Genomic DNA, 15,652 nt, shown 5'->3' on the forward strand with positions numbered 1-15,652 from the left:
AAAGGTCTTATTTCTTTACTCCTTCTGTAGTGGATGCATAACAAGAGCCCATGACTAGATCAGTTGTAAAAAGAGAACATTGTATTTTTAAAATGCAGACTCTAAAATGGAGGACTTAACACAAATCTAATCAGATGCTTAATAGGAACCTGCACAGATTATCAAAAATACACTTTGATTAGGGTTTAGGGAAAAAAAGTTATACCAATAATATTCTGAAGAGTCCCTTCTAGTCAAAGTTTTTGATTTTATAAATAAAAGTCTGGTTTTAAATGTTTACACTGAGCTCCATAGGGCTCAGGTGTTTTCTGGGGTTTTTTGTTTTTTTTGTTTTAAAGGAAATCATGTGGTTTGTGATGAGGTCCAGAAGTCTGGGTGAGTAAGGGGCAGGAAGGGGAAAGTCAAAGAAAACAGAACCCTGAGATCACCAGCCACTGCACTTGCTACTCAGGAAAAATTAGATTCCTACATATACTTCTTCTGAAGTTTTGGAGGAAGAAATAAATTAATTTCCTCAGTCACTAAATATTTATAAAGCACCTTCCATATGCCAAGCACTGTTTTAGGTGTTGAAGAAAAAGTATTCAATAAAACAGACAAAATTCCTGCTTGCATTCTAATAACTATAAATAACTATACATCGCATTAATAATAACACTGATAATGGGATCAGTTACTGACGATGTACTATGTGCTGGATACCAGTGGTTGAGCTAACATTTTAATAACTCTACCTCTACTTTAAGAACAGGAATAGTCACTGTTAAGTTGACCACTTACTATGCACTGGGTACTCTTCTGGAAGCCTTCCATTTCACCCTTATGACAGTCCTATAAGGCAGGTACTTGCCAACTTCAGAGTCTAAAATTCACATTTCTTTATGTTTAGTATCTCTCAGTTGAGAAGTGTCTTCTAATCAGCAGTCTTGACATTATAATGAGTAATGCCTCTTTCCTTCCCTGGTGTTATATAAGTCAGTGGCAAGACTTATAATTAATAGTGTTCTAGAGTCTATGAAGTATAGTATTATTCTCCTTTTACAGAAATAAAGAAAACACAAGGTCATACAGCTGGTAGGTATAGGACTTAGAACTTAAAGTTCTCAATGTAGAGGTAGCTATATAAACTCAAAGACCAAATTATTCTTTGTGAATATTTCTAACAACTGAGTGGCTATACTCAAAATAGAAATATAAAGGGAAATATAATAAACATAAAAATATTTATAAATGATACATATAAATTGATATATTTTAATAAAACTTTTTCCCTAGAAGAGGATTTTTTAAAAAGATTTATTTATTTATTTATTTATTTATTTATTTATTTATTTATTTATAGTAAGAGAGAGCAGAGTGAGAGGAGGGGTCACCCTCCACTGAGCAGGGAGCCTGACATGGTCCCAGGACCCTGTGACCATGAGCAGAGCCGAAGGCAGATGCTTAACCAACTGAGCCACTCAGGCACCCCAGAGGAAAGGATTTTAAAACTCAGTTGACACAGTATATAGGGAAGGGTGTGAGGAAACACTGTTTTTGACACAGTATATAGGGAAGGGTGTGAGGAAACACTGTTTTATTTTGTCAATACCCTGGAGCACCTTGTTTACTGGGTAACTTGAGATACTTAGGATTTAAAACGCACTCACTTATGTAATGCAGCCATTCTACTTCTAGATATCTATCATACAGTTAATATTTATACATATATGAAATGATACGTTTGTGAGATAATACACTGCAGCATTGCCTGTTAAGATGAAAGGATCAGAAGCTACCCAAGGATCCATCAGTAAGAATCCAGTTAAATATAGTCAATATCTGGTACGGAATATACACATTTACTTTTTTAAAAAGGAATGAGGTAGCTCTGGGATCCCTGGGTGGCACAGCGGTTTAGCGCCTGCCTTTGGCCCAGGGCGCGATCCTGGAGACCCGGGATCGAATCCCACGTCGGGTTCCCAGTGCATGGAGGCTGCTTCTCCCTCTGCCTGTGTCTCTGCCTCTCTCTCTCTCTCTCTCTCTCTGTCTCTGTGTGACTATCATTAAAAAAAAAAAAAAAAAAAAGGAATGAGGTAGCTCTTTATGTACCGACTGAAATTATCTCCAAAACATGCTATCAAGTGAAAAAAAAAGCATAAGAATTTATAGTTATGTTAACATCTGAATAAAAAAATAAGTGTCTATATAAAAACACACATGTAGCTATGTGTTGATAGATGCAAAATTAACTCTAGAAATATACACATAAAACCAGAAATAATGATTGCTTCTGGAGAAGGGAATAAGAGTCTGTAAGGGTTAGAAGGAAGACTTCCTTTGAATACAGTATTAAGCATTCTATTCCAGATTTTAAATATTTTAGTTCATTGATTCATGAGAGACACACGGAGAGGAGAGACATAGGCAGAGGGAGAAGCAGGCTCCTCGTGGGGAGCCCCATGCAGGACCCGATCCCAGGACCCCGGGATCACAACCTGAGCCAAAGGCAGATGCTCAACCACTGAGCACCCAGGTGCCCCCATTACAGATTTTATAATTAAAAGCCAAGAACAAACTTTGGACCTTCTCCCATAGCTGTGGCCATTACTCCTGGAACATCCCACCTATGTAGTGACATGGACAGAGCACCAAAATACAGGGTTTTAAGCCTGTATTTTCCATGGGGTGATGTGGAAGTGCTTTTGTAGAGTTAGGGATGCAGATCAAAAGAAAAGTAAAATACACTTCATACATACAGCATATTAAATTCTAGTCTCTAATTCAGGGTCTTTTCTTAGAGTGGGGAAAAAAACCTCCACCAAGATATGCTTTCTGTCCTAAAGACATTCACAGTGCAACAGGGTGGAATAGTTATGCTAATAATAAATATATAACATAGCAACCTAATTCAATGTACTATTTGTTGCCATCTCCCTCTGCGACCCCATTAGATTCCAAGCATCTTTTCCATGTTATTATTCATGTTATTGTGCCTGTCTTCTAGGGAAAAACTCACATTTACTGAATGGAACTGAAATCTAAGAGCATAACAAGTCAAGGAATAAAGGCAGATGCCCATCAAAGGAGTAGCATAAGAATGATTTCCTGTGGGGGGTCAGAAAAGATGCAAAGAAGGGGAAATTAAACTGGGCTTTGAAGAATGAATTCAATAGGACAAACGAATGCTTTCCTTACCTATACAGTAGAGGTGTGGTGAGGGGGCAGTAAGATTACAATGAGCTCTAAAGGTGTTCATTCCCAGCTCTATGGTTTGAGACGATATGTAGGGAGGGCAGACCCCAGCGCTGAGTTGTCAGTTACTATCTCCAGCGGAATGGAAGTACCAGGATCACCATGTTGAAGATCCCAAGAATTATACCCCCAGGCAGAAACATTTTGGAGGGCAAAAGGTGAAAATACCTAAGAAACTACGTGGAGAAATGCAAAGAGGAATGGTAAGAAATCATGACTGCAAAGAATGGATAGGTGAAGATAATCAGCCTGTACCTACAGACAACTGAAAAAAAAACAAAAAACAAAAAACAAACCCAAGAGAATATAAGAATGTCTTGGGGGGGGGGGGGGAAGGCCAATTGTACCCTTAAGGGCATCAACTTAAAATTTTAAATCAAATCAGAAAAAGAAAGTGTTGATAAGAAATAAAAAGGGAGGAGTAAAGACACACACAGCTTTAAAATCATCCCCCTTCAAAAGAAAAAGTCCTAAATTGAATTAGGAAGATTTTTTTTTTAATGCACAGTAGCTGATTATTATACTTTACGGTAATTAAAAATGGGATAGTCTCCCTTCTTACCCACGTGTGTTTCATATATTAACGGAGCTAAATTAAAAAGAACTTGAGTTTTTAAAACTCTTTTATTTTTATTTGACACGTGTGCGTTTAAAATATCTCTGGAATTTTGAAAGGCACCCAAAGGTAGTGTTGAATAATGGAAAATATTAACAGTCATTAGAAGAAGCTAGTTAACTTTTTTCTCCCCAGATGCTAGAATTCCAGTTTTCCAATTTCAAGAGAAGAGTGTTAATGTATACACTAAAGAAGCACCACAGACGCTAACTGTAATCCTGTCTTCTTAATCTTGCGCAAAAACCCTTGAGAAAATGAATTATTGGCCCGTGGAAATACTTGCATTTCACTATCCTTGGTCAACAGAATTCTGGAAATTGTGCAAGTCAGAATGTGTATGGCAGGTTGGTAATCACATGAGAGCGGTGCACAGACTGGGGCCTTTCAGCCTCTGTTAATAATGTGCTGAGGAAGACACAGGCCAGGCCTGGGGAGCCCATTCTGCAAACAGCATCAACCCACACTCCACCAATCACAGGACTCTCGACAGTCTTAAAACTTGAGCAGTAGAGCTAAAGAGAAAAAAAAGTAAAAGGCAGAACTAGCTTCCTCATTTCTCTAGTGCCTGCCCTCAGTGCCGGCTGTGAGCATCACTAGCATTAATGTTTCTCCGTGTATCTCAATAGAAACAACTTCGGCTATGAAGAAGTCATTAATTATATTTTATGATAAAACATATTGCTGAGAAACAAAGTGTACTTTTTCAGGGGGGAAATGAAAATCCTCATTCTTTGAAAATAAAGTATGGGTACGTTTTAATTTAACTTCTGTTTGTGTCTTCTAAGCAATTTTCCAGACAGACTTCCCAGGTTAAAACATTATTATAAGATTTTAGAGAACTAAGGTCAATTGAACAAGTTGTTTTATCTTCTTTTTTTTATTTAAGTGTTTATTTAAATCCCAGTTACTTAACATACAGTGTAATATTAGCTTCAAGTTTACAATATAGTGATTCAGCACTTGCATACATCATTGGTGCCATCGCAAGTGCCCTCCTTACCCCCCCATTACCTGTTTCCCCCACACACACCCCCCCCACTTCTCCTCTGGTAGGTTCTATCTTCTTCTTCTTTTTTTTTTCTAAGATCATTTATTTATTTACTAATTTGGGGAGAGAGAGAGACCATGTACGTGCAAGCAGGAGGAGGGGCAGAGAGAAAGGATGAAGCAGACTCCCTACCAAGCAGGGAGCGCAACACTGGGCTCGATCTCAGGACCCTGAGATCATGACCTGAGCTGAAGGCAGATGCTTAACCCTCTGACCCACCAGGTGCCCCTGTTCTATCTTCTTAATTAAAATATCTGACATAGGTGTCAGCCTTTGAGAGGAGGCCAGGCATGTTATACAAATAAGGATGGGATGAGGAACAGGAACACACATTCTCACGTCCTTCACATTAAATGCAGGCAAGGCTTTAAAATCATTTTTAAAAAATTTCATTCCATTTTGGACTTTCTTTTCACCTTTCTATCTCAACTTGCCAAAGTGAAATATGTCATACACATGCAGCCTGGGTTGCCAGATAAAACGAGAACACCTAGTTGCATATGAATTTTAGATGAATGAATACATTTTTAATATAACAATGTGCCACTTATTGCATGGGACATAATTTATATTAAAAAATGATCACTGTTTATCTGAAATTCAAATTTAACTGGGTGTCCTGCATTTATATTTGCTAATTCCGGCAAGCCTAACATATCCAGTGGATATTGTGCTAGTCAGACACATCATCCCAGTGGAAACAGGAAGGGTTGGTAAGTGGGTAGTGCACAGTGGCGAGGAGGCACAAAACAGGGTTAGGCAGGTGCAGAGGCTGCCGATGGAGGACGAGCGGGGTGGCTGCTGGAGCAGTGGGAGGCAGCCCAGGGGTGGCTGTAGTACCCATGCTCTAGCTCCTCTGCCCTTTGCTCATTTCTTCCTGATGCTAGTGAACTTTGCAGAGGCGGCATACAACCAATGGCAGTAAAAACGGAGATTCTTTGAGGTTTGAGAAATCATTTGAAAGTACGCTAACTGCCATATCTATGTAGACCTTCTTTTGATTATTTTTTATCAATACTTTTAAGCTGAATGTTGGCAAAGGATTTCATCGTGAACGTTGCTTTCTACTCGGTTACTAGTATTTCTGAGAGTGTGTGGGTGGAGAGGCGACACAGAGAGAGTAATCTACTAAATACAACATTCTTATCCCAGGATCTGGGAAACTTTCCATCTTCTGCATCACGACCCTACCTGCCTGTTAAAGGAAGTCATGAATGCCCGCTGGTGTCTGGATAAATGAACGGGACACCTTCTTACCTGTTTCTAGCTGCCCTGCTGCCAGTTTCCTATTGATGTGTCCTGGCTTTACAGGATTTTCTCCTTTTCTCCCCAACCTTTCTCAGTGATTTAGACTCTGACTGACCCTGTTTCTGTGGCCTGGACACCTTCTGCTGTGTTGGTCCTAAAGAATTCCTACCCTTTGGTGTGAAGCCTTGGGCTGTCAGCCACACCTGCCCCGCCCTCAGCTGCACAGTGAAGAGTCAAGGAAGAAAGCCAGTTGGACAGGGCTCTAGGAGGAATGGAGCGCGCAGGATGAGCTTGATCTGTTGGTCTCTGATGGTATTAGCCCCAACACCGGCTTTATTCAAGATGTCTTTGCCCCAGGCTGATGGTGAATCAATCAGGTGGGCGGGGGTGGGGGGTGGGGTGGGGTGGATGGAGAGTGGAGGTGACAGTGCTGGTTTTCATGATCAGCTTGGCTGCTCTACTGTCTGCTTTACCAGGAGGTCATTCAATGGAATCCTCAATGCTTGTCCCCTACTTCTGACTTCTGTTTCTCTTATTCCTTTTCACACCTCTTTCTAACTAGAGGTTACCTATTTAAATTTAGACTTGGAAGTTGGGGAAAGAGACAGGGTAAGACCCACTTTGACCTTGGGCTTAAGCTGTCAATCTACCTTTTATTAGAGTATCTTACACTCGGGCTTTTCAGCTCCTATGTCAGGGGTGACATAGGAGACTGCTCTGTAACCTACTCTGAGCAGTCACTGAATCTCTGTGTCTGTTTCCTCATCTGTAGAATAGGGGATACTGAGAGTTTTCATCACAGAGGCTGGGTATTAAGAGTAAATTAGGTATGCATATACATAAAGCTTTGAGAATAGCGCCAGTTACATGGTGTATGTCAAAGAGTTTAATAATAATAATAATAATAATAATAATAATAATAATAATAATAATAAAAGGTCCACTCAGATTCCATTCTCTTTGTCAGTCCTTCAGGCCCTGGAAATATCTCTGCCATTGACACATACTTCCATACCCTCCATCCTTGCAGTTACAGTCACAACATAAACTAATGTGTAAAAAAAATAAAAAAAGGTTTAGTTTTTAGATGTCATTTTAGAAGGAAAAGAGAAAAATACACAGAATCCATTGGCAAGGGTAGGCTCAAGGAAACATGACTTACTGCACTTGAATCACAAGCTGAGGAGGGTTAAAAATGAGGGAAGTGGCTTTGGGTCAGGATGACATGGATCAGGAAGCAAAAGGGGAGTTAGATACATCTACTGCTGAAATAACACACATACAAATAAAAAATAAAACACAGCCGAACAATGTCTGTCTCTTTGGTAACAAGTATATGATCACCTTGAGAGGAAAGACATTTTAACAAACGGGAGCACAGATTTTCCACCAAGGGAGCGCTTTAGTTATGCCTTTTATTTTGAGGCTGAGTTAGTCATTTGGCTCTAGAGTAGAGCTCCCAGGGCCCATGAGAATGGTTTGCTACTTACTGGAGTACTGGCTTCCCCATGCATCAACGCCATCTCCTGAGCGTGGTGTTAGTACGGCATGTGTTACAATAATACGGCCACTTAATCAGCTGGACATTTATCCACTTGTTCCTGATATTTAGCAACATCCCTGAAATGACTTTTTAAACATTTTTTAGTCTTTGCCAGCAATGGGGAAGAGAGTTAAGTGCACAAATGGCTTTGGACAATCTGCTGCGGAGAACTGTTTTAAGCATGGCATAAACATGCCAAATCAATAACTTGTTTCTTTATCCGCATGTGCCATGAAAATCTGGCTATCATAGAGTGCCGGATCCATTAAAAACTGAATATGCTATTTCCAGACAGCAGATAGCTCAGAGCTCAACGGGGCCAGCAGGCAGGGATCCAAATTCCCATCTCCCTCTCGAGAAGAACCACTCAAGGCACTCTGTTGCTACATTATGTTCCTCAAAGCACAGGGAATAATGAAGGCTTGACAATCCTGTGGCTGCCTCGGGACTGCGTCAAATGGCCATTATTCTTTGAACAGAGAGAGCTGGGTAAAGTGACTTTTGTTATCTTAAATCACTAGGCGAATCTGATTAATGGAGAAATGTAGATCAATACAGGATTTCTAAAGTGCAACTGCCCCTTTTGCTCCAGGTATGACATATGTGTTTATGAAACTTGATGTCACAGAGGTGAACAGTCTCTTGGGGAAGGAAAGATGGTGGTATGACCCAAGACTTTTTTCCCCCAAGACTTTTAAAATAAATTTTTGCTGTATGCTTCTGATCACATGAAACCACAAACAATATTTTTTTTACACTTTTTATTAAACCATATTTCACTGTACACTAGAAGACATGAATTCCCAGATGTGTTTGAATTAATAGCAGTGCTTCAGGTAGTCTTAGGAAGCATGAGTGATGCAAATTCACATAGACCTTTTTTCGTATATTTAGTATTACACTTAAAAATGCACTGTATTTGTATATTACTTACAATTCTTCTACTCAAGTTATGCCTAGCATAAATCTTTAGATAAAAATATCATATACTTTAATATTTTTACAGAATTATATAAATAAGTAATTTGGGGGGAATATGGATCCTATCCTCATTTTTTCTGCTCACACACGTTTGTGGTCCTTTACCCAACGACCAACACATGTTCAACCACTCTTACCATTTCTCTGTTATTAAACTGCATTCTATAGTAATACTTCATTCAACCTAACCTTTAAAAATCAGCTATTCCTAGACTTTCTAAGATAAATAATATCTATCCTTAAAATAGCAATGTTTCTAAAAATAGACAAGCTCTATTTTAAAACATCTGCTTCTTGATGTAATTTAGGTCCAATTATTTCACTCTGGGACTACTAAACTGTGTAGGGATCTCTGGGTATTTGGGTCCAAATTAACTGGTCCTGGGAAGCTGTACTTTTGGCGTTCCTTTGTTAATGACTTAGTATCTTTATGGCCTTGCCCTTGCCTTCACTTTAGTATGCCGCCACTTTTTAATGGAGCTCTGGCTTCTTGAAGCAATAACCACTCTCTCTGTGACTGCTGCTAGGGTTGATTGTTTTTAGGGAAACCAGACATCTATGTTTGTTAGAAATATTCTTTTTAAAAGTGGATGGCTTGTGGATGGGAGGACTTGAAGAAGTAATGAGGTGGGGAGAGAGAATTAAGCCAGGATTTGGACAGGCTGGGTCCTGGCTGGCGGGCTGGCAGACTTGCAGACTTTGAGCCGGGTTTCAGAGAGCAGAAACTCTTGCATCAAAGGCCTCTGGCTGTGCAAAGCACTAGGATTTGTTTTCTAATTGCTCCAGTGCTAACTCATCAAGCATATCCATACGTAGCTGTTTTGGGGAGCACATATGAACTGTTTATAGTTTAGCTGATGTATGTCTGTGTCTGCAGAAAAATCATTAAAATAACACTAGCCACCAAAAAATAAGGTTGACGGAAGAAAAGCTTTTTCTACCAACATAGTTTTATGATGACATTTCTTCTCACATGTGTCCATTCATTTGTGTCCATGAATGTAGAAAATTATTAAAATAATAATAGTCACTGAAAGAACATGAGATGCCCACTTCACAAAATACAGAACCTATAACAGTGGTGATGGGTTAAAGACTCACTTTTAATGGTGGAATATATATAAAATTATGCAGATTAACTGTATTTAGAAAATTCATTATGCAGATGTTAAAAACCACTATAGACTGAAACAGAATTGTATGCTTTTTCCTTCCAAGCATCTTCATGTTTTATAATAGCTTTTTACATTAGCAGATTATAAACATCTTTGTTTAGCTAATAAACTGAGATTTCTCCCCTGAACACATAGCTCTGATAAAATCTAACAAGAAAGAAAAAATGGGGGGAAGAAAAGGAAAGAGAGAGAGAGAGGGAGATCTTTAATATGCATGGCAATACTTCTTTCAGGCCAGAGACAGAAAGCACATGCTAATAAGCAGGGTTTTAATAAAAAGTGTTCTAATTATAGCCTACTACTCTACTTACCCATAACTTATCCAAAGAAAAAATTCAACTCTAGTGACATGGAAGGCCTCTGGACCTGTAACCTTTCCTGGTAGTCAGCATGATGCGTTTTCAGAAATTACAAGCTATGTTTATTATGTGTTTATTAAAATAACAGAGGACAGCATACAGTGCACAAAACAAAATCAGATTACCCGCTGCTTTGGATACTCTTTACCAATGTTCCCTTTTATTATGACAGAAAAATGGGAATTAGCTTTGTGTCAAGCCATTCTGTCCAAGTCTGTAGTATAAGAACTGAATATTGTTTTCTTAAAAAAATGGTCATGGAACCAGACATAATGCTCCAAAATGAAATTCTTCTCATCTCCAGCAAAATTTGTCTTAGAGTATAAAAAATAAATCAGATATTTTCCTTAAGACTCGTTCTGAGTGCACATTTTGCTCTAAGCTTTATTTGCTTTCTGCAACAGCATTTGAGAGAAAACCAACTGACCATTTACAACGTAAACAATGGCTTCAGAGTATGGTTAAGAAGTGCACCTGGCCTCACTCAAACAACACATTTGTTTAACCTGGTGACTTTCCTGTGCCTGGGGTCAGGCAGAAGCAATCTTGGTAGGGTTGGGGGCGTTGGGGAGGAAAGAAGAGCAAACATAACTGATTTACTGAGAACACTACGGTTGTATTAACTATCCTTTGTAATTACCACTGTCTTAACAGTTTCTAGCAAGCTAGGCTATCATTTAAGTGACCCACTATAATTTGGGATGAAGCCCCAGGAAATTATGCCAACTTTAGACCAGGAGCTGCATTTCTGAGTGTACTCAGCATAACCAACCCACTGAAATGCTGAGTGTTCCTTCTTTGGTATAAATTTACGTCAAGGGAAAAATTAACAATAAAAGGAATCTAGCTAGAGAAGGAAAAGAATGCCACAACATTCACTCCCAGGAAAATTTCCATCATGAAAAAAAAAAAAAAAAGCAAGCAAGCAAGCAGAATAGCATGATGAACCCCATAAACTCATCACTCAGTTTCAATAATCATCAACACACGGCCAATCTGATTTTATTGTACCCTACCCACTCCCTGCCCTGTATTCTTTTTTTAAAAGCAAATTGCAGAAAGCCTGTATTTTATATAAGCTTTGATTTATAATGTATGTATATATTTAACCTAAAGATCACTATAGAAATCTCACTGAGCTTGAGATGTTTAGCCAACTCTAACCACATCTTATGAAACATTTTATGCTACAACCTATCCGCTTCGAGAGCTAATTTGTTCGAATATAATTGGGTACTTAAAATGACAAAGCAACTTGAATTGCAACCCCCTTGTATTTTATTTATGGAGGGGAGAAAAAGGGATATTCTAATGAGAAAGAATGTATGTTACTCAATCCCTGTGATGCTAGTCTTTGTAGACACTCATCCACAGAAGAAAAGGTTGACAGTGAGCCGATGAGGCGTGCCTGGATGGAGGTAGAGAACGCGGCAGGAGCTGCCTGGAAATGTTCCCCGTTTCCATCCCTCCACATGCAAAATAAAGCAGAATGCCAACAGGCCAAACCTTTGGAACTTCAAAAATCACTCATCAAGCACTCTAGCTCCTTACGATAATTTATTACCATTTATTACCGATCTTAAAGGAAAGATCAAAAGGAACCCCATCTAGCATTTACATTCAATTCCTCATTGCCCAATGACTAATTTGTAGAGGAATGGAGTTTTCACAAGAGAAGCCAAAATAATCCTGAGGTGACTTTGATACAATGCCACAAAGGATATGAAGAGGAAGCTGGTAGAAGCTGCAAATGGCCAAGTTCCATTAAGAGTTCTAATAAAAGGATAATGGAATTTCCCTTAACTGTGAATTAAAAAATGTTAGAAGTGGGCAAGATTTAGACAAGTCAGGCAAAACCTTTGATTTGTCACAGCCTTTTGTTGTTCTTGAATTTAACTTTAGCCACTGCTGCATTTATGTTAATTAAATGGCTTCATCTAAAAAACAGCAACATTCCTATCAGGAACCTGGCCAATCTCCTTCCCTTTTGCTGGCGTATTACTTATCAGCCTGCACCTTCTCTCGCTACTTGTCAGGCATTACTGGCTCTCCTGATCTCTTTCAAACAAATTGCCATATTCTGCAAAGTGATTGGTTTAACTTGAAAAATGCAACTGGAAGTGCTATAATTTTTAGTACTGTATATTACCATGGTCACACGAAGCATAAACACCTCTTTCACAAATTGTTGGTGCTGAAAGTCAATTGGTCACTATAGAAACACCAGAAGCTACTGAAAATCTTTCAACTTCTATGAACAACTGGCACAGTTTTTCCTCCTGAATCCAGACATCTCCAGTAATTCTCAACTGAGGAAAATAGTTTTCACACTACTTATTTTGGCTAGTTAAAAAATCCCCACCACATGTCTCCTTGTAAATTCATAGATAAAGATTTAAGTTTATATTAGCATTTCAAGTGTGCAAATTTTTTGTTCGCTTCTGAAATCCCTCAAATTAACAGATTTACTAGAACCTTCCATGATATAGAAGTTGTGCACAAGTCTCGGGAATCTTGTAATATATTTCCCTATGATGATGTGGTGTTGAGCATTTTCTTTAAAAACAGAAGTGCTTTTTTTTTTTTTAAAGAGTTCTTATCTTTTACAAATATTTGGTGAAATGCTTCTAAGTAAAAAGATGTCTAGAAATACAGGGAGTGAAAAGCATGGGGTACGAATGAACCAACACTGGCCATGGGTTTATAAAGCTGGGGGATGAATTCATACGAGTCATGGTGATATTTGGTCTTCTGTGCAGCAAAACTTTTGGCAGTCGATCTTTCAGATATTATGTACTGCTCTATTATGGATTTTATTTCGAAAAAATAACTATCAAGAGCTATGGAAAATCAGAGTTGGCAATTACTATTTCAACTATCTTTACCAATTCAAAGTCAAGTCCATCACTTCAGTGCTTGGAAAAAACAAACAACCAAATAAATTACACCCACAAGTCTGCCTTTACATCATCTTTGAGATTCCAGAACATGTGTGAGTAGATTTTAATATGAATGAAGTATGATTATTTTAGGTCAGAAATAAAGATTTTCTGACTTCCTTAGATAAAGAGTTGACAAAATGAGAACATAAGTGTAATTGGAAAACATACTTCAAAATCACTATCTACTGGTGAGAATTGTGCTTTATGTTCAGAAAGACTTCTACCCAACACACAAATAACAAACTTTTCTTACCTTGTGATCATATGGATTGTAAGAATGGAATACCCGAGAAAGATCTTTTGTTCTTTGCTTTTTCTGTGGAAGAAAATGCAAACATCTAAGTTACAGGTGGCAAAAATATTCACATACATAAGTATCTATGTATCTATGTATCTATGTACCTATTTATCTATCCATCTATCTACACCTCTGTTTACCTATCCACCTGCATTAAGATATTGTTTAGAGATTCTTCCTCAGGCAAAGTGAGGGGCTACAGGGCCAATCTGGGATACATAGTTGCAATAAGAAACCAAAGCCACTTGATGGTTTTGTGGGTCGTGGCCACATGCCAGCCAGGTGACCTTTTCCTATGATTTCATAGTTGAAACACTAATCATCCTGAAAAACTCTATTTTTAAACACATCATTTGGAGGCTAAAATGAAGAAAGAAAACTGAAGAGAAAGAAAACTTAAACCCATTTAGGACACTTGCGATTTCATTTTAATACAAATGGCTATTACTCTGACCTGGGCACCAATATGCATCCAATTAAACATACCTTCCACCTGGCTTCCTTGTCACACCTGGGTTCTGTCTGTTTGAGGCTGCTCTGTTCTGTCCCTGTTGTATAGCTCAAGTGCCTTGCATGGTGTCTCACACACACTACCCAATGTGTATTTGTTTATAACGATGACATAAAGCCTCATATAACATCTTTTCACTGCTAATGACATGTTCTTCTCAAGCTGAACCCACTACTTGAAGACTGTCTCTACCTCCTGCTCCTCCAGTGTCTGTGACAGTGAAGAGAGGGTGGGGTTCACTTATGGTCGGCTGTAAGAAGCAGCTTGTTTTCTCAAACACTTCAAACTGTCCACGCACCATAACCACCACAGGAAATTTTGCACATGGTTCTAGATCTTCTGTGCATATATTTTCACATACAATTATTACTTTCCTTTATTTTTTTTTTTTGAAGATTTTACTTATTTATTTGAGAAAAGCAGAGTGTGTGCATGAGAGAGCACGGGCAGGAGGAGGGGCAGAGGGAAAGTGAGAAGCAGACTCCCAGCTGAGTAGGCAGCCCAATGCAGGACTCAATCCTAGGATCCTGGGATCAAAACCGGAGCTGATGGCAGATGCTGAACTATTACTTTCAAAGAAAAGGGATCATTCTTTATATGCTGTCCTAAAATTTACTTTTTCCACATCACAATTTATCCTTGCCAAACTTAAACACTTGTATAACCAGATCTGTAATCCCTTATATGGAGTACTGAAGTCACAACACTTCTGAAATCTCAACTTTTTTTCTGCATCTCATTTTTTTAATGAAATGATCATCTTTGCCAGCTTGACGGTATGCATTTTTTTCAAAAAAGATATATTGTACAAGTGCAGATGCAGAGTCAAAGAGCATGCCGTGCCAATCACCTTGATGGATAATGACAAACTGCCTCCACCCTCCCAACACTACCCCAATCTGCCTTCTTACCAAGAGTGAACAAGAGAAGGGACTGCAGCTTAAGTTGGAAATTCTTAATTTCTCTTTTCCATTTAAAGGTTAGAACATTTCTTGACTCACAGAGCAGATCAAATATCTTTAAAATGGATGTTGGACATCTTCCCAGAGGCTAGTTATAGAATTTCTGAAGTGTCATAGAGTTAGCCCACTACCATATCTTGCAATTCTGGCAGTAGTCTGTTTGTCCTTAATACTCCCCCTGTCTTGCTTCTGGCTCTACTCTGCTGTTGTTAGCTGAGCTGCTTCTGTCTTCACTTGTGAATGAATCCTTGCCTGGTACACAGGTTTTCTGGGGAAGTATTTCCATATTTCTTTCCTTTAAATTCCAGCATCTGCATGAGCATACCTGACACACCTCCCCAGGGCCAGGGATCCAAGCAGACCCTCGGCCTGGGCTTTACATGACCTTCAGCAGCCACTTGGCTAAGCAGCTGAATCTAGTATTAATTAGGATTTTATATTAGAGTCATTTGTACACACTCACTGTTGTCCCATAGACCAATTTTCCTATTTTAGAATTACCTTTGGAGTTACAATTCCAGCTGGCAGTGCATCAAATCACTTGACTTTGTTTCTGCATCACCCACCAGAAATCACCCATCCCTGCTGCCAGCCCAAATCCTCACCTCCCCCGTGCACCTTGTAAGTGGGCTTCTGACCATCCTAACTCTAAAGTAACATAACACTCCTTCCCACAGAGCAGGGATGAGCCTCTAACTGATTGGATATAGTCTCCACTCTCCAAGAGCCCTGAAA

General features: G+C 38.9%; 1 protein-coding gene across 11 annotated transcripts in view; it reads right to left on the reverse strand.

Annotated features, from left to right (window-relative positions):
* The window catches only part of CDKAL1 (CDKAL1 threonylcarbamoyladenosine tRNA methylthiotransferase), a 641,987-nt gene that overhangs the window by 105,699 nt on the left and 520,636 nt on the right, over positions 1-15,652 (reverse strand). For all 11 annotated transcript variants that reach the window (XM_072729035.1, XM_025999312.2, XM_025999311.2 and 8 more), the window contains one exon: positions 13,400-13,462. In XM_072729035.1, coding sequence (XP_072585136.1) covers positions 13,400-13,462 — 63 coding nt within the window. The remainder of the gene's footprint in view (positions 1-13,399; positions 13,463-15,652) is intronic.

The sequence above is a fragment of the Vulpes vulpes genome, chromosome 12, assembly GCF_048418805.1.
Source record: "Vulpes vulpes isolate BD-2025 chromosome 12, VulVul3, whole genome shotgun sequence".
Classification (NCBI taxonomy): domain Eukaryota; kingdom Metazoa; phylum Chordata; class Mammalia; order Carnivora; family Canidae; genus Vulpes; species Vulpes vulpes.